The sequence below is a fragment of the Aythya marila genome (assembly GCF_965140915.1).
Source record: "Aythya marila genome assembly, chromosome: 3".
NCBI lineage: Eukaryota > Metazoa > Chordata > Aves > Anseriformes > Anatidae > Aythya > Aythya marila.
Window position 1 is genome coordinate 54888613 of NC_139044.1, and position 18360 is coordinate 54906972.

The 18360-nt window shown below is 42.5% G+C and overlaps 1 protein-coding gene across 5 annotated transcripts in view; it reads left to right on the forward strand.

The window, feature by feature from the left end:
* Nucleotides 1-18360, forward strand: part of ARID1B (AT-rich interaction domain 1B) — a 321991-nt gene that overhangs the window by 210465 nt on the left and 93166 nt on the right. For all 5 annotated transcript variants that reach the window (XM_082757126.1, XM_082757129.1, XM_082757128.1 and 2 more), the window contains one exon: nt 11108-11351. In XM_082757126.1, coding sequence (XP_082613252.1) covers nt 11108-11351 — 244 coding nt within the window. The remainder of the gene's footprint in view (nt 1-11107; nt 11352-18360) is intronic.

An 18360-nucleotide genomic window follows, 5' to 3' on the forward strand; every position in this document is an offset into this window, starting at 1 on the left:
GGTCCAGGGCAGGGTAACGCACGGTGGGGGAGGTGGGGATCTCCTGTTCAATATGGCACTACCAAGTAGACCACTCATCGTCGTCCAGGGAGCAGCAGCCACATTTTGGCTGATGCTGTACATTGCACATCCTCGCTCGGCTTTCTTGGAGTTTTTTCACAGTGTGTTTATTAGAATTGCATTGATTTGTAGTTCAATGTAATACCAGCCTCCTTCCTCAAGGCAAGAAAAGTTTTGGAGGAACAGTCTCATTGAAAGCTTTGTCTAGCAGATCTTGGGACTCCTTGTATTTTCTAAGACAAGAAAAAAAAAATGCAGCTTTCAAGCATGCTGAGGTACTCAGAAACTCACAGAAAGCTGGCTTTCACAATCCACCATTGAAGTCTTCTCTTTCTAAAATCTAGTAATTAAAGAACAACAGTAATTGGCATTTTTTCCCCATAGATTTCATAGTCGATATGGTTTAAGACTTATGTAGCGACTTTTCCTGTTTGTCCTCACGTGTTGGAGCTCAGAAGTGTGCCTAAAATTGCAAACCTGCTGGATAAAGATTGGCGTAATGCATTCAGTGATTAGGACAACCATGTTGTTGCCTTAGCCTCGAGATAACCCTTTCCACCCAGAAAACAACATTTGTGAACCACATCTAGGACAGCATGCTTAACAGGAGGCAGGGGAGGGTATTGGCCTTTGAGATTTTTTTCTTAAAGCTTAATTGGAGGAAGCACTACAAGTTATCCTTCCTACTAGTGTAATCAAGATACTATTTCAAAAGAAATCTGAGGCCGAGACACCTTTCTAAGATTTCAAAAGCCTTTTGAAACTTATACAGAGGTTTCTGAAATGTGAGTTCTACCCAAGTCTGTTAAAGCCGTATCATCTCAAAATATCATGTTCCCTTGCAGCTCAATTATTTTGCACAATAGTGTGCCCAGCCAGGACTGAATTATGGTGAGGAAATGTGGCCTACAGAATTTGGGGTGATTAGGGAATCTGGTTCTAGCTAGTGCGTGTGAGAAAAGAGCTGAAAGTTTTTTCTGCCTTATTACTGCCTCGAATTTCATCTGCCATCCTTTTCCCAGGTTACTTGGAAATGAAAAGGTAGGAGGGGTGAGCGAACAGCTCTTGAAGCATAATCATTTGATTTTGCTGTTATGGCCCATAAACCTCAGAAAGGAGCAAGCAGTTTGTGTACACGTGGGTGTGCGTGAAGCTATCAGCCCCGTTTGTTTGTGCTCTGCTGGTCGTTGAACTGGGCACCCCTGGAGTCGTGTTAGCTTCAGAAAAACGAAAGGAAGCCCAGGAGGGAGAAGCGTGAGAGAGTCCTGCATGATGCCAAGAGAATGAGTCTGGAGAGGCAAATTCAGCTGAATTTATTGTGGAGAACATTGTGACACTAATTTCTGCCTGCCCCACCAGTATAGCACAGCATATCCAGTTAGTTCCAGTTTTGTTAAATGAGACTTTGTTAATTAATGCTGTTCTCTGAGGCAAGTCTCTTTATTCAGTCTCTTAAAAAAAAAAAAAAAAAAGGCATTTCTAACATCTACCACTGTTCTTGGTGTATGCGTTTTTACCTGCTTTCAGCATGTGATTAAAGAGGAAGAGGTGAAAAGTTAGTGGAGCACTTGTGTTTTTGAAGTTCAAGATGTGTCTCTGGCTTATTTACCATCTTGTGTAATTGCGGTATTTGGTTACACAGATTTGTGGGGGAGAGAGAAGAGAGGCACACTATGATGCATGCACAGTCCCCGAGCTAATGGAAAACTGTGTTTTGTAAATCTTCATTCTCACGCTCACCTGCTGGGACACCTCCTTTATCAAACCATGACTCCTACAAAGGGTATTAATATGCCAAAAAAAGGCAAGTGCTGTAGATCAAGAGCTTTTAAACCTTGGGTGTACAGGTTCATCAGTTATTCTGCTCTTTATTGTGGTCCACATACAGCTTCGGGCTATCAGAGCAGCTCACTTGTTATCAACCTGCCTACTTTACCGTGGGGTGGAAAGGTCTGTCTTCAGTGATCAGCGGGCGATTGATTGTTGGACCAACACTTCGTCTGGTTTCTCAACTCCAGATCTCCAAATCAAATTATATCGTAGGTCCAAACTTATTTTAACAGCCTGGCTGATGCCTCCTGAATGCAGTATGGGGTAATCTGAGAAGCAGGTATGGAAAGACATTAATTTATAATTGCAGGACGGGTGTGTTGTGATGCAGGAGTAAACAGTAGTAGTAGACATAGGGTACATCGAGCTGTGCGAGGCTGTGTGGCCATAATGAAAGAGCTTCTCCTACCAGAGCTGCCCTTCGCAGACCTGTTGAGAGTCTCGGCGCTGCAATCAAGTGCAGGCATGCTGCAGTATAGACATACTGTGAATTTTATCACATTTCATGCCGTGGTATCCTGAAGTGATATTTGCTTCTTGCTTGAGCTGCACCTGCAAAGTCTCGGGTTTTTGAATACATAGTCTCGAGACAGATGGTCTATTTCTGACTGCCTGTGCTGCAAGCTTCCACGAGCATGGGAGCCAAAGTAAAGGGAATAAAGGGAGTAAGTAATAATTCCTCATTCATGTCGCTGCTGCTCCTGCCGAAATTTTAGGTCTTTTTCAGACCTACTGACCCATATATTCTTTTGGTAATGTCTTGTTCTGTTCTGTCTCATACCCTTTTGTCCAAATTGATACTCACCTGTCTTGTGACTCAGTATTCCTCCTCTTGCCTGCTTGTTCAGATTGCTCTCAAAGCCAATTGTGAAAGCAGAGCAAGTAACGGGAGGGGGAGGAAGAGGCATGCGGTGTTTTCCTTGTGGCTTTGTGATGCTTGGTTCAGCATAGGGTCGGGACAGAAGCAGAAGCAGGTTGGACTGACCAGCAGTGCGGCTGTCCAGTGGCCATGCAGATTTTAAGCCTACTGAAGGAGGATGGTGATCTCCAAAATAAGCACCAAAGAGCTTGAAAGGTTCTAGATTAATGCCTATTCACCTTCAGTCTGCTTATTTTCTGTTTTATCCTACCAATTGAGCCTGTCTTTCCCATGGGGAAGTAGGACATGGTCTAGAAAATGGATGTAACCCAACGAGGTGCAAAGGAAGGAAGTTACATCTTACCTCGTTGTTCTTCAAATGAAAAAACTTAGCTGTAATGGCAGGGATTTCGTGATTGTGTATGTTTAATATTGACACTGAGGAAGCTGAATGAGTGGTAGTATGAGCGCGAGCAGATTTTATTAGGTCGCTGTTACGCAAATTCAACTTTTCTTTCCTAGACTTGGCGGCAGTTTGTTGTTTTCATTGATTTGGGTGTTTTAAATGTTGATAATTTATTTGCTGTAGCTACGAGAGTTGTTGGCTGAGAATTTTTCTTTGCTATAATACCGAGGAAACAAATGGCTCCTAAGGGTTCCTGGCTGTTTGTTTTTAAATTTTATTCCCAGAAATTCTACGTGCTAAGCATTCTGCTTCAGAGATAAACAGTGAGGTTTGTATCCTGAGAGATGCCGTGTTATTGTTTTCCTGTTCTGGAGATTTACTGTTTACTTCCGATATAAAAAAGTATTGTTGTCAGACAAGCTCTGCATCTTACCTGTTTACAGTCCTTGCTAGGCTTTGTCAATTTGCTTTGATAGCACATGGGTCATTACTATTTATTGTTTCATACATGGGAGTCGATGTTTGTAAAGTATCAACTTTTTTATGGCATGAGGAGCTTTTGTGATGCAGCTGGAGACCTCAGGAGCCCCCATCCCATTACCTGCCAGGGAACTGCAGACCACATAATGCCGGGCACGCAGCACTGCCAGCAAGGTGTGTAGCTGGCCGTGCTTTTGTGTCATTCTCGAGGCTACCATGTCGGTTCTGAATTTCTAATTGCCCTAAGTTGTTTCTGCTGTAAAGCTCTCATCTGGACGAGCAAGTCAGATCGCATCGTGGAGCAGTGCAAGCACAGGAGTGTGACCGTATCTGTCTTCACAACCTCTTCTAGTCTCGTGTCATGGGCATATCACAAGCTGGTTAGATTGCTGTAACGTGGTAGCTGATCAATTCGTATGGGTTTGGATTTGCAGGAACCTCAAGGGTATAAACCAATCATATGTCATCCAAAGAAATGGAGAGAAACTCCCAATATAGTTCAAAATAGTTAAAAATACATACAGTAGTTTAAAATGCACAAAAAGAAGCTTTGCCCTGGATAGACACAGGTTTATGCTAGGATTAATTCCTAAAAAATTAATGTACTTTTTGAAATTATAGGGTCTAGCAGTTTGTGCAGTGTGGTCCAAAACCATCCAGATACGAGCACTGGAGTGAATTTGCCATGGTCAGACCCTACTTTTCTTCTTGGACATCTGTATCAGGTCAACAGTTGTTTGGTTTGGATTTTACATTTGAATTAAAGTTGTCGTGCTAACAGAGATCCCTTGCTTGTCAAGCAAATGTAGCAAGAAACAATTCTGTCTTTTTAAAATGGATTGGAAATCGCTTGCCACTGTGAGATGCCATATCAAGGAGAAGAAGATTGTGCTCTCAGTTTGGGTGGCAGCCAGGCCTGTGGGCACACATGCAGGGAGGAATGCCTGCAGCCACAGCCTCTCCTCCCGCGTAGTCCTAACAGCTCGGGTGCCCAAACTTATCTGTGCTCGGGAAGAAATAGTCGGCTGCTGCCTCCTGAATGGCTTCTCTGTCTCCCGTGTAGAAAGGCAGCAGGTGAGGTGGCCCTGTGCAAGCAGCCCGTGAGGTCTTTGTGGTGTGTGAGTGAGCAAAACAGGGCCAGGTCCTGCCGTCAGCTCTCCCCAGGTCTCAACCATTGAGGCTGCACACTGCCTCATCATGTGTGCTCTGGACCAGGGGATACCTTAAATAAAATAAATAGTGGTATAGCTCTTAGTTTCTGACTTTGCACTGAGTCTACTTACATTTGCCAGATGAAACTTCCCATTCAGTGAATGTTCAGAGAAAACCCAGGTCAGTTAAAGTCAGCACAGAAATTCATATCAGCTTGAGTTAAAAAAATAAAAAATAATTAAAAAAGTATCAGCCCTCCTTTGTTCTTTCCTCGCTCTCTGCAAGTATTTACTTATTAGGACTCACTTTTCTTAGAAACAAATATTTTCCGTGCTGCTTTAACCAGAGGGACTTTTTTAAGACTGGGAATTAATTTCATATCCAAATTAAAAGCGAGAACTGTCCAAAACAGTCATTTGCTTAGTGATTAGGTAGTAAGCTGTGACTTGAATCTGCTTTCCCAGGTTGTCTTTCTGTAGATAATTTCTGTAATACTGGTGTGATTCCAGAATCCCACAGCTTGAAAAGAAAGAAGGCTGAGCACTGGCACTGCATTATTTGCTTATACTCTTTCTCAGTTGCTTAAGTGAGTACAGGGCTTGGTGGAAGGTTTTGCATCCTGGGGGACTTCCCTATGTAACTTCTCAGAGAAGGTATTTGATGCTGATAGGAGCCCTTACAACATACCAGCTGTTTTAAGGAATTTGGGACTAAAATTACTGCAAGAGGCTAGTGTTTTTACCATATACTTAGAATTTGCTTCATCTAGACTATTGCACAAGTAGTTTACTATAGACGGGTTAAAGTTAAAATTTATTTAACAACACTGAAGTACAGTAAGTGGGATGAAGTAGGTCTGCCAAGCACCATGGCTAGCTAAAAAGTACCTCTGCCCAAATATTGTCAAAGTTTGGGTTTGTTCCAACACGTGTCCCATTAAACAAGATTTTTTAAGGATGTGCATTAAATATGTTTAGCATATTCACAATGCATCTGGCCTGGCGGGAGGACACCTGTTGAGGGGGTGGGAGGCTCTGACCACTAAGGGGTTTTTGGGGTTTTCCTCGTCCCCATGGCTCGGTGCCTGTGTGTTTTCCCAGTTGCGCAGGAAGCAGGAGGCTGTTAACTCGCTTGCTGTCTAGACAATGTGACCAGCAGGGCCTTTGGAAGTCTTCTTGAAACGTGCTATTATAGGCTTCTTTGTGATGAAAAGAGGTCTTACAAATATCTTGAAATTTAAACAGAGCTATTGTGGGTTTTTTCTTTGTGCGCGTATGTGTGTGTGTCAGCCAAATGATTTGTTCAAAGTTAATCTCAATTACAGAGCATATTGTTCATAATCCCCCGTGGTTCCAAAACAATAGCCAAGTGGATGTCTGCGTGAATGTATATTTACATACTTATATGTAAAATATGTTTGTGTGTATATATAATTTCACTGCTAAAGCGGTGACTCGCGTTGAGGCGATGAATATTTCGTGCGTTACTCTGCCTTTTAAGCAGTATTGTCCCCTGTCCTAACAAAAACACCACAGAAAGGCCTGGGTGGAGTAAGGGTGGCTCGGGCCATGCAGGCAGGCAGCTTTAAGTTTAAATAACCCCGGGGCTGTATACGCTATGCAGAAACCCATTGAGAGACCCCCAAACCCCAGAAATCTGTCAGTGAATTTAAGCAGTCATTTAGCAGTGTGGGACATCATTTAGCAAGGCTCTGGCTATCTGCTAGACCTGTTGGGCACTTTTCAGTTTTACTGACTTCAGAGGAAGCACTCATCGTTTTTCAGCTGTGGGTATTTAGCAAGGGATTCCTCCAGTAAAATCTTGTTTATGTTTTATGGCTGCTGGGACACTCCTGAGCAAAACCAGCAACTGCATGAAGTGTTTGCAGTGTAAATTTTTGCTCCGTAGTGAGTGCTCTAATCCTGTCACACTCCGTGTGTAAAATCGTGGTGGTGTTAGCAAGTTACTGAAGTCTCCTCCTTGCTATTTATTGGATCGAGGAATACTCCTTGGATAAGATTATATTATATTACATTGTATTATATTATTATATATGAATGTCTGTGTGTTTTTTCATGTGCTCTGTTTGCAGGTAGCTGTGGGTTTCGTGCCTCTGTGCAGTTTACTTCCTTCTACCCCTTGCTGGCTGTGCTGCAATTGTAAATTGGTGTGCTATTCCAAGAGTGGCTCTCTTGTCAGCCTGATAAGATCATACCACCAGGAAGGCATAACATTATAATCCTGAGCACAATGTGATCCTGTTCATTTTAGCTCTTGTACTTGTCACAGGGACAAGGATAAAGGTTGTGCATGGGTGGAAGGTGAGGCTAGAAGTGAAGATAGAGATAAAACACTTAACTAAAAGAGAGAACTCCTGCATAGGGACATTTCAGTTTATAATCAAGGTGTAATCTCGAAATGAACTTGGAAAGCTGTCCTGAATAATACAGAATGTAAAGATGACAGAGAATACAGAATTTTGATATGGATATGTGATGGAGAAAAAAAAAAAATTGTCTTCCCTCTCTTTTTCCTTAGATTTGGTATCACATTTGAAAATACAGCCATACCAATACCATAGGCAAGAGCAGTAAAATTATTGTACAAGAACCAGGTCTGTATAACAAGAGTTTTCTGGTAATTCTAGACCTGCTACGTTTTACTCAAAGAAATGAGTGCTTACCAGATAAAACCTCTGAAAAGAGGCAGAATTTAAGACATGCCTTAGGGTATGGGGACTTCAGCCCCTTAAAAGAATCCCTGCAATTACCTAACCTGCCAACTTTCCAACAAGATAAATGGAAGCACTGTAGCTTGAAGGTGCCTTGGTTTGAATGAGATGCAGTAAGTAAGGTCTCTCTGTTCTTTACAGGCATCATAGATCTGATAGTACTTATAAAAGAAGAATAGAGTTGGTGCCCTGCTGACTAAATTGTCCTCTAGAGGAGTATTAGTTACAGAGCTTCTTTGTTAACTAGGCTGTATGCTTAAACCACTGTGAATTTCTCTTATTAGCAGGCTTTTTAATAGCTTTACGTATGGATATGCTAAGTAAATGCAAGTAAATCCATATAATTTACATATATGATGTGTACATGTACAATATCTTCTCTACAAATAAATGTTTGTGATGTGGAAGTGGCAGGACTTCATTACTGTTCTGCTACGCTGAGGGAAAAGCAGGCATTAAAATACTGATAATAGGAGAACAGAAAGCCAACTTGTGCTCTTTCAGTCCAGGTGCTTCACATAAAGTCTTTCTTCTGCTGCTCTTTAATTTCCCAATTAGCTTTTGTGGATAACAGAGGTGTTTCTAAAGCCTTTGTGTACTGGAAGTTTCCCGGTTGCTCACCTACTCATGCTTTCTGCCTTAAAAGACTAGGTAAGGCCATGAAGCACAGGTTAGGAAAAAACACACAATAATGGTTCACAAACTGCGCAGAGGGGCAGATGATTCTCATTTTAGCCCCCTGTAACACAAAGTAGAGGTTGTGGAGCGTCGTGCAGGCATCCGGATAGACAAGAGCCCTTCATGCCCCTAGGAGCAGCCTTATTATCAGCGTTTGCGATTGATCTGGTTGATCCTGTTGCCATGATAACACCCTCGGCAGATGAGTTCGATGAATTGGACGTGTCCCTGTGCGTTTCCCGGCCTCGAAAAGAAATCCTGCTGCTCGTGCTGCTGTGAGGCGCACCGTGACTGGGGCCTGCCTGGCTGCTGTGCCCGCCATTTCTGGGGGCAGGGTGGCGCTTCAGGTTGGCTGGCATCACAGAAGCTTTCCTCTTCCCTTCTTTTCTGCTTTTATGAATGAGTTGGATCAGGTTCGTGAGGAAATCCCTTGAAGGCATGGACTTGAGGAAATGCCTAGGACTTGACAGTCACGCCACCCCCACGGGAGATTAGCGGAACGAGGAGCCATGATGCGGCCTGTGGAGAAATGAGCCTCGTCCTGGCCCCGCGTGCTCCCACAGCCACACGCAGCAAGCCAGGGAGGTGCTGGGCTGAACGGGCAAGGTTTGCCTCAATCTCTGCAGAGATAATTTCCTCATGGACACTACTAACTGCTTCATGGGTTTCCCTTATTTTGGTTTGCTGGTTTTTCAAGTACCCTGTGGCTTACTGCAGCAAGTGAACACTTTAATCCAAACACCATTTAAAAACTTTGTTATTCCAAACATAAAACCATGCGCTTTCACTACCTTATATCAGTTGGGTGCCCGTCTATTTTTTTACGCAGAATTTGTGTTCATTTTGAATATGCTCTCTTCTGCGGCATTCGGCTTTCGGGGTTTCATTACATGCTTTTCAGCAGCATTTGTTTCATCAGCACTTCCTGCAGCGTTTGTTACACGTTACGACAGCAGCGATTTGATTCCATTTATAAGAATGCCGTGTGATGTATGGAGAAGCAGTAATTGCTTACCTGTTTGTCAGGTACCTTCTCCTGTGAAAATCCCTGGCGTTACTGTATGCAGCATCAAACGGCAGTGTTTACATTTCCTAAAGTTAATAGTTTCAGAAAAGAGACAATGAAAATGGTTTATTGCCAGCATCACAATTAAATTTCCATTTGTAGGGACTTGGAACTCTATTCTCAAGTGAATGCAGAGTTCACACGTAAATTAACTTCGAAAACTTCAATCTTTGTTTTTCATATGCCTAATGAAATACAAATACAATTTTGTGCTTGTTGGAAAAAGCAAAATGAAGCTGTGGTGAGAGCTGTGCCTGAAGTATTGTGTCTAATTCACATTTGGAAATACAGTCTGTGAGGTGTCCTGGATAGAGCTAAGTTGGGCCAGCTGTATTTAAGTACACCTTTATGCAAAGGGGGAATAGCACATAGCATTCTAGGTGGGTTTTTATGAATGCTCCTGGTGTTTAAACTGCTAATCCTACTATGTCCATGCCTTGGAAGACTGACTGTCTATTAGGGGAGACTAACTGGGAGCCCCTTGTAACAGGGATCAGGCAGCACTCATTCTGAATACACCACTTTGAATCTTGTCCAGGTTGCGTAACTCCAAAAAATAACTTTATTTTTGTGATAAAGGTGAGATAGCACTAAGTTGTTGTTTCTTGAGCTCCTTGCCCAGGCAAAGCCCAGCTGTCTTTTCACTCCTCAAGTCTCTGGTCCCGTTGTCTCCAGTGGAACAACTTGCATGAGTCAGACAAATGAAATAACTATCAACAAAAGCAACACGCTCTGTGTCATCTCAATTACTTGAAGCCCCAAAGGTCATTTCATGATTTGTTTTATCTGTGAAATAGCTCTCTGCCTTAATTCACTAATAGAAATAGCAGTGTGCTCCCTAACTTGTGCCTCACCAACAGCTGATGGAGGCGCAGCTATCTTTGTGCTTTTTTGTTTGCTTGAGATCTTTTTGTCATGCTCAGGAATTAACATTTTTCCTGAGAGTTAAGGGGCACATACTTGCTTTGTCACAACATTCTTGTTTCTTCTTATCTGATTTTACAATGATTTAAAAGCAAATTACTCCCACAGATCCAAAGAACAGTGTTAACTATAGCTTTAGGGAATGTGCCCAGCAACTTGTAGTTAGAATTGAGATGTGCTTTGACCACTGGAGGAAATTTCTCATTGAAAACATTGAAAATGCAACAGTTATGAACTGAAACGAAACAGCTGTTTCGCAGTGCACTCAAATAAAATTGTAGAGAAACTGTGAGCTTGGATGCTAGTCAAACTGATGGAAGTAGATATGGTGGAAGTAGAGAAGCAGCCTTCCTTACTCCTAGGTGGCCAGTGGGTCCTGTGTTGCTGCACAGGGCTGGGCCTTGTTTTTGTCTCTCGTCTGCAAGGCAAAGGAACTGAACACGAGTATTAGGAAGGCTGCACATTTTATACCCTTCTTCTGTCATTCTAGTGATGGTTTAAAGAGGGAAGTGAATAAGCTGTGATTCTAACGGGAGCAAACCCCAAAATGAAATACTGTGTGAAAGTGAAACTGATGTATCATTTTCATTAGCTTTAGTATGCTCAGGCAGAATTTGTGGGATTAATTTTGAAAGCTTAATCCAGATGGAAAAGGTTAAATTCAATGTTGAATGAATTTGGTTCCAATTCATTTGTTACCCTTGCTTGTTCTTTTTCTCAAAAGAATTAGAGATTAAACCGAGAATTGTATGTACTATCCTCATTTTCTACCAGCATTTAACTACATGAACCAGCATTAAAGAAAACCTCTTAGTTATCTGCTGTAATAAGTAAACAAATGGACCTCGTCACCATGCCAGTTCTCGTGTCCTGAGGCTCGTGTATTAGTTCTTACTTAGGTTCTTTCTCCTTTTTCCTCAGGATCTGTCTGGATCCATTGATGACTTGCCGACTGGAACTGAAGCAACGCTGAGCTCAGCTGTTAGCGCATCAGGCTCTACAAGCAGCCAAGGGGAGCAGAGCAACCCCGCACAGTCTCCATTCTCCCCTCATGCTTCTCCACATCTCTCTGGCATCCCTGGGGGCCCATCGCCTTCCCCTGTAGGCTCTCCTGTTGGAAGCAACCAGTCGAGGTCTGGCCCCATTTCTCCAGCAAGTATTCCAGGTAAGCTTGTTCCAACAAATATCAATACAAAGGTTTATAATTATATATGTTAAAGAAAAAATACGTTTAGATTGATAATTCATCAGTTTAGGAAAATCTTGCGTTTTCAGGGTCTTTTTCTGAAAAAAAAGAATGCGTAAATAAAGCAGGGATAATTTCCGCTACCAAGCCCTCAGAGCTCTCAAAATTCTGAACGTGACTCCACATGTGTATTTGTTAAATGTCTTATTCATGGGCCAGTCCAAATAATTGATCCTAATTTTTGTGTTTGGTTCATTTATCATCCATCTGTCACATTCCTCTGTTACTTGCAGGGTCCCATTTTTATTTTTACTGTGTATTTTTGTTGTCTTCAGCTCTTGGAGTTGTATGGTGGCTTAAGACCCCTTAGTATGAGGCAGAGGTTTTCCAACCCTGTGTTAAGAAAATGTTATTTGGGGTAAAATTTGAATACAATATTTCTTATAAGACATTAATTTATATTTGCAAAGGTCAACATTTTACTAGGAATTCAGCTCCACTAAAAGTAATGTAAATGATGGTGGCATGTTTGCCACTTGCTCTTTTGTGCCACATAGAGTTGACACAAGATCATTAATGTACATTCAGAAATTTGTGAAAATTTTTTAAGGTACCCAGAAGAAAAAAATGGCATGTTTGGTATTTAAGATGAGTTTGTTCCCTTTCTGATGCTCATTTTTTTATTGTTTTCTGATATTTTGAATGCTAAGAATAGAACAGTGCTAGCACTACCCTGGGGTGATATCTGTAGCTGACAAAAACACAAAAAATAAGCGATGGAGCTCAGTTAAAAAACAAAAATAGTAATGTCTATTCATTAGATGTGCTGTAGACCAGATGCAAGTTAAGATGTAGTGAGCAGTGTGTGTTTTGGTATTCAGTACAAAGGTATGTGAGTGAAATGTCCGTGCCTAAGTATAAACAGAGGTCAAGCTAGATAAGCAAAGGGGAGTAAGCTCAGCATGCGCATGAAGGTTGCATCCTAAATGAGTGTGTCAAGCCCTGATGCTGCACACATGCCCTGCAGTCATTTCTTTCCTCTCCAGCCACTTGGGCTGGCAGGATGTGCTCAGGTGGGGCAGGAACAGCAGGAAGAGCGATGGGACAGGAGCCCTGTGCATTACAGGAAGGGTGGTGACCCTGTATTCGCGGCACAGCTCCCACTGTGTGGCATCAAAGCCTGTCCCTGTTGAGTGAAGTCAAATAGTCCACCTAGGAGGAAAGGTAATAGTTCCCACAGCCTGAACTAATCCTTGCGCTTTACAGTCAGGACCCAGATTTGTTGGCTTTACAGGAAGTCTTGGCTTCTGTTTGCAGACTGATGTTCTGATTTCTTGGGAAAATCTCGGCTTGATTAAATTTTGAATATCTCTGAACAGTCAGATTCGGGCAAATAAATTGATGGATATTTTAGCAGCCTGGTTGCTGAATATAGGGAGAGTGTTGTGAAGCTGAAAATAGCTTTATTGTAACCACGACAGATAAGGATGTAAGCAGGACAGTTTGTAGGGAAAAGTAATAACTTTTATCAAACCAGTTAATTCCTTTGGGGTAAAAATAGAAGGGCTTTGGGCTGAAAGGTCAGGGTTAGAGTCACTTCGCTTCAGCTGAGCCCAAAAGCTTGTTTTTGTGACTGGCCTAATGAAAAGTATTAGCTCTTCATACAGACCGTGTCACCATTTTGAATGCCAATTTTCTAGTCTGTTACAGTAACACAAAGCACCTCTTCCTCAGGAAGCGTTTTTATGAATGGCACTAAATCAAAATCGCCTGCTGCCGGTTCCCCAGCTTGGGCCAATTCCCGCTCTCTGTAGCTGTTTTGCTAAAGGTGAGCTCTCAGGTGAGAGCTAATGCATCGCTGTCTTCCGAAGAAAACCAGGCAGCTGCATTAGCTCTGCTGCTGCTGCTGCTTCTCTCAAGCTACAGAATGAAATGAGTAAAACTGCTATTTAAAACCCCGTGACTAGTGGGACGCTGCTGGGTGCTCGGGTTTCCAAGCCATGTGAGCGACGCCGTGCTCATCCCTCTCCCCGTTCACCTAACTGCATTCCCACCATTGCGCTTCGTTACTGGGGTTTTGTGACTTTTCCCATCTGCCATATTCATGAGGCACTGGAAAAAACTAATCCGGAGCTTGTTTGCATTTCTGGGGCTGTTGTAGCTGTTTTTAAACATACATTGTGTAGTCTAGCATCTCTCCTTCAATAATTTTGTTCGCTGCTATTTTCCTCTGCCTTCTCACCCTACCCTTGTTTGTTCTGACCTCATTCCTCTCCTATTACCTCCTGCGATGTTGTGCCACAGCTTCTCCATGTGACATAGATTGGCTCTTTCAATCATTCTCTCTCCAGCAAGTCATTGTAAAATGAGCAGCTGTTGTGTTGCTGATAGCTATGGCTGGGGAAAGCCAAAATGTTGCAGGGGGTTCTTGGTGGGAAGGCCGTTAAAATAAAGGTGTTGCTTTCCCAGGGTTTGCTGGAAGAGAAGCATCCTTTTCCCGATGCCTCCTTCGCTGCAACAAAACTGACGACTAATTTAACATCAAAAGGGCAGACAAACAGGCAGCCCCTTAATAAACCTCCCAAATGGCTGACTCGGTTCCACTGCCTGTTTAAGCCGCTTCCCCACCCCACCGCAAATCTGCCTTCCCGTATTGCTTTCTATCACACATTGTGAATTTCATGGGAAGGGACTGGCACAGGCAACACGGGCTTTGGCACATCCCTAGCTCAGTGGGCATTTCCTTCCTGTACTCTTTGAAATACTGGACAGATATTTCGTGTGGTAAGTGGCACACATATACAGCCTTTGTTTCCATGCACGTTACTGGAATAGATCGGGGAGATTAACCCCTAAGAGCAGAAAAAGCAACTTTGCCGTGCTTAGTTTGGAAAGAGAATTGTTAACCATTTTCTCTCAAAATTCTCTTTCAGACACATTTTTGTTACAGAACTGAAATCTTACTCTTTTATGATTTTTAAAGATGTAAAATGGTATTCTGATTCCCTGTTAAGTGGATCATTATTCTGCTTTGCCAGAATCCCCAGTCTCTTTATTTTGTAGCCATCTTTGTAATTAGGGTACATGTTCTTCCAAAAAATGAGATGCGATGCCCTGCACTGCTCTAGGTCTTGAACTGTGCCTGATTCAACCCTAAACCATTAGTGGAAGCTGACACAGCACATCATCAAAATGCACTGCTGTTGCCAGAAGATTTAGTAGATGTTAATTTCACTTTTTTTTTTTTTTTTTTTTTTTTAATGCCTCCTGCTCCAACCATTCCGGTTTACTAAGAAAGCAAAAATGTAAATAAGCTAAACTACACTTTCTCCCCGTCAAGCATCCCCAGTTTTGATCTCACCGGCCAAAGGCTTTTGTCAGCTCTTTCTCCCTTGTGGTGCAAGCAGCAAAAATTTTTAATATTGAGAGTTGTGCGGAAGATTGCTGATAGGCCAGGGATCCCGTAACCCATGATGGATGAGCAGATTTTGTATGAGTTAAGAGATGAGATTATTTTTAAACCTCTGCAGCAATTTTTATTTATATTGAAAATCAGAATATGCTACGCTACTAATAAATAGCAAATGCTGTCTTTAGAAATATATAAAAGTATTTTCACATAGATCAGTATTTTGCCTTGCACTTTTATTACATTTACTTCCTGAACAAACAAGGTTATTTTCACTCTGCTAAGCGTCAACTGCACGGTACTTCTTATTATTACAATTATATTGATGTCCTCTTGCACAAAGGAGCCTGAATGCAGCTGGAGTTACAGTTTTCGGGAAGAAATCCATGTGTGGCTGCTCTCACTTAGGAATGCTCCCGTCAGTCACCTTGATTTATGCTGACCAGTGGTGAGCACCCTCCTCTGATTAACAGTCCCGCAGGTTCTTAGTTCGGACACTTGCATGAGGCAGTGGATGTGTGCCGTTCAGCGACCAGCTCTGCTCTCTGCTTCCCTTCCCATCGTGGACAGAATTACGGTAGCACTCCAGGCAAAAAAAAAAAAAAGGCAAAAGGGGAATGGGGTGCCCAGAGTGGGCTGTACCAGGACTTCTTACTTCAGTGTGCATGTTAGTCAATGTGCGGTGGATAGGCTGATGAAGCAAGTAGTGAGAGAGAGAATAAAAAATGAGTAATGGTTCATCTGTCATAGTCTTAAAGGACATTTTAAAGCAAAAATCAGAATAGGAACAATGCTTTATTTCATGCTGTATCAAAGGAGAAGCCTTATAATTGTCATGTTTCCAGAAATGGCTGCAGCAAGACAAGCCGATTAGACTGATCTTGCTTTAAACAAGAATTTGAAAAAATCTTTTGCTTGGCATAGAGCTGTTCCACATGCTTGCTCCATTGACCACAGCTACGGGTGCATTATTCAGCATGGACCCTTCTCAAACATTGAGGGAGAGAAGACTACCATATGAAAGTGAATTTGCAATGCTGTACTCTTTGTTGAAGTATTACAGATACCTTAACAGAGCTGCAAAACACAAGTGAGGGTTATATCCTTGTAAAATGGCCATGGTCCTCCTGTCTAGAAAGATTATTTTAATACATCTATCAATATTTCCCCCTTGGCTTCTCCGGAGGCAAAAACCTTGCAACAGCTTGTTGCAAGGAAGATGCATGCTGTTCATTGGCATCGAGACCAGAAAAAAAAACAGGACACAAAATGCCATTGACGTAGCCATGTTCTTAATCACTACTAGTGCACAAAACATCTATTCAGCAGTTTTGCAAATCTAGAATGCTTACGAATGAAATACATGGATGTTTCACATAACAATCATTTAAAACGCTTTCTTTTGAAAGGTTTGAACAACACATAGAGTTTTTCTTTATTTTAAGAGGAAGAAAAACAGGTAAGCTTTAAGCACTCTGTCTGGAGGCATCGATTCTAGGATACGGAGCATCTAACCTGTGTTACCTATTAGAATTCAGCCTGGGTCACGACTGATTAACAACCTGTTGGTTCAGGGCATCATGAAATAAGCAAATAGTCTCAGTCTATTTTCTTGAGGAGCTACAGAAGGCAGTGGCAAAGCTGCTCTCTTCCTTGCAAGCTGGTCAGAGAGATCGGGGAGGTGTCCTTCTCTGCAGAGGTGGTCTTCCCAGAACAGGTGCAGGAAAGGAAATGCGACAGAGACACGCTGTTCGAGTTCCTCCTGTTGTATTTTCCTTACAATAGAGGGTTTCATATTCCAGAGCCATCAACCTGCTGTTTTTCATCATTGCTGAGTTAAGCTTTGGATAGAAACAAACAAACAAACAAACCAAAAATATCACCAAACCCAGCATGCCCTGGGTGGTGGTTTTCAGTGGTAGCTTTCATTTCGCAGTTTGTAATGTTTTCACTTGCTTAATATCTGCTTTGTCACCATTTACATTTCACAGCCAGACAGTGCAGTTCTGGCTTCTAGTTGCTGTGTGAGATGAGACTGCTGGTGCCTGCTTTTGCCCCATGGCTCACCATCCTGCAGGGGCCACCGAGCACAGCACAGGGGCTCATCCAGCACCCTGCAAACCCTCCACGTCAACCTGCCCCAGACAGACAACTCCACGCACCTCCCCCTGGCCGTGCTTTGTCCCGTTCATTATTTGTCTCCCCGGCCTCCTGCCAGGCCTGTTTTCGCCATCCTGGCCATTGCAAAACATCTGGGGCAGCAGCTGATGAGCGTGCCCTGGCAGCGTGCGTGCAGCAGGCCGCTTCTTGAAGCTCCGTGACTCACCGCTGGCCCTGCGCTGCTATGAATCCACCTGGAGCAAGGCGACTGTTGAAATCCAATTAAAATCTTTGCATAATTATGCATGCGCTCTGGTTCACATGGCAAAATTCAAATAGACTCACCAGAGCCGCCAAGATTTGACAGATATGTTTGTATACTTTAAGGCTGTCACTGAGCTATTACTGTTTACATGTAATCACTGACCCATTCATTTATTTCTTTTTTGTGAAGCCCACTTATGTGTGTTTTTTTCCAGAAATTTAAGATAGTGTATATTTGGTTATGAAAGTTTGATTATTTTTTTCCTGTCATTCTTATTTGCCTACACAAACATCGATCCTCTTTACCTCTTTATTTCTTTTCTGTGTTGCAAATAGAGCATTAATTTGTGTGTTATCATTAATTAAAAGGTTGTCTTTCACTCCCTCCTCCTTTGCAATATTAAGCAGTGATTGATCGGTGAATGGGAAGTCTCTCAGGTTCCCATTGGAAGTTTCTTGTTGATGTTGAAAGATGGCTGTTATACACAGATAAAACCAGCATAAATGGACTAAGTGGCTTGTTCCTGTGGTGGGGTGGGCTGTTAGTTTTTCAGGGTTAATGTGGGCTGTGTATCACTGCCATTAGAGATATTTAAAGCGTCCTTCGTACTTCATGGTTAGTGTCAGAACTGACTAGACAGCTACGTGTTACATCCTTCCTTCGAAGAAGGAACCTGAATAATTGCAAAGGTGGCTCGAATTAATTCTAGCTCAGCTAGAAAACAGGCATTTAGCCTCAAAAAGAGAACATTTCTACTACCTGCAGATAATTTTTATAAAACAAAATAATGAAAAGCAAGGTGTTCTCTCTCCTCCTTAGGGACCGAGCTTATGCGGGTTGAACTGTTGAAGGCTTCGGACGGCTCTTTGACAGCTTTGCTCCGTAGGTAGATACGGAGTTGGAATTGCCAAGTGGGTTTTCGGAAAGTAAACAGGAGAGAGCAACTGGCTCTGACAGCGAGCCTTGCTGTTTGCTCCCCATCCCCAGATAACAGTGGACTCAAATTATTGTGATGTGTTGATTGATTACAGCCGTTAAGTTTCTTAGTAATCAGTTTCATCACTTATTCTCAATTCACGCTTGCACCTTTGATTTTTCTTCCACAACAGGGTGATGCGGGTTGTCGTTGACTAATGAAGAACAGAATTGGTTTCGGCGTGAGACAAACGGGATGCCGACACCAATCCCAAAATGCATTAATCTTTAATAATCCA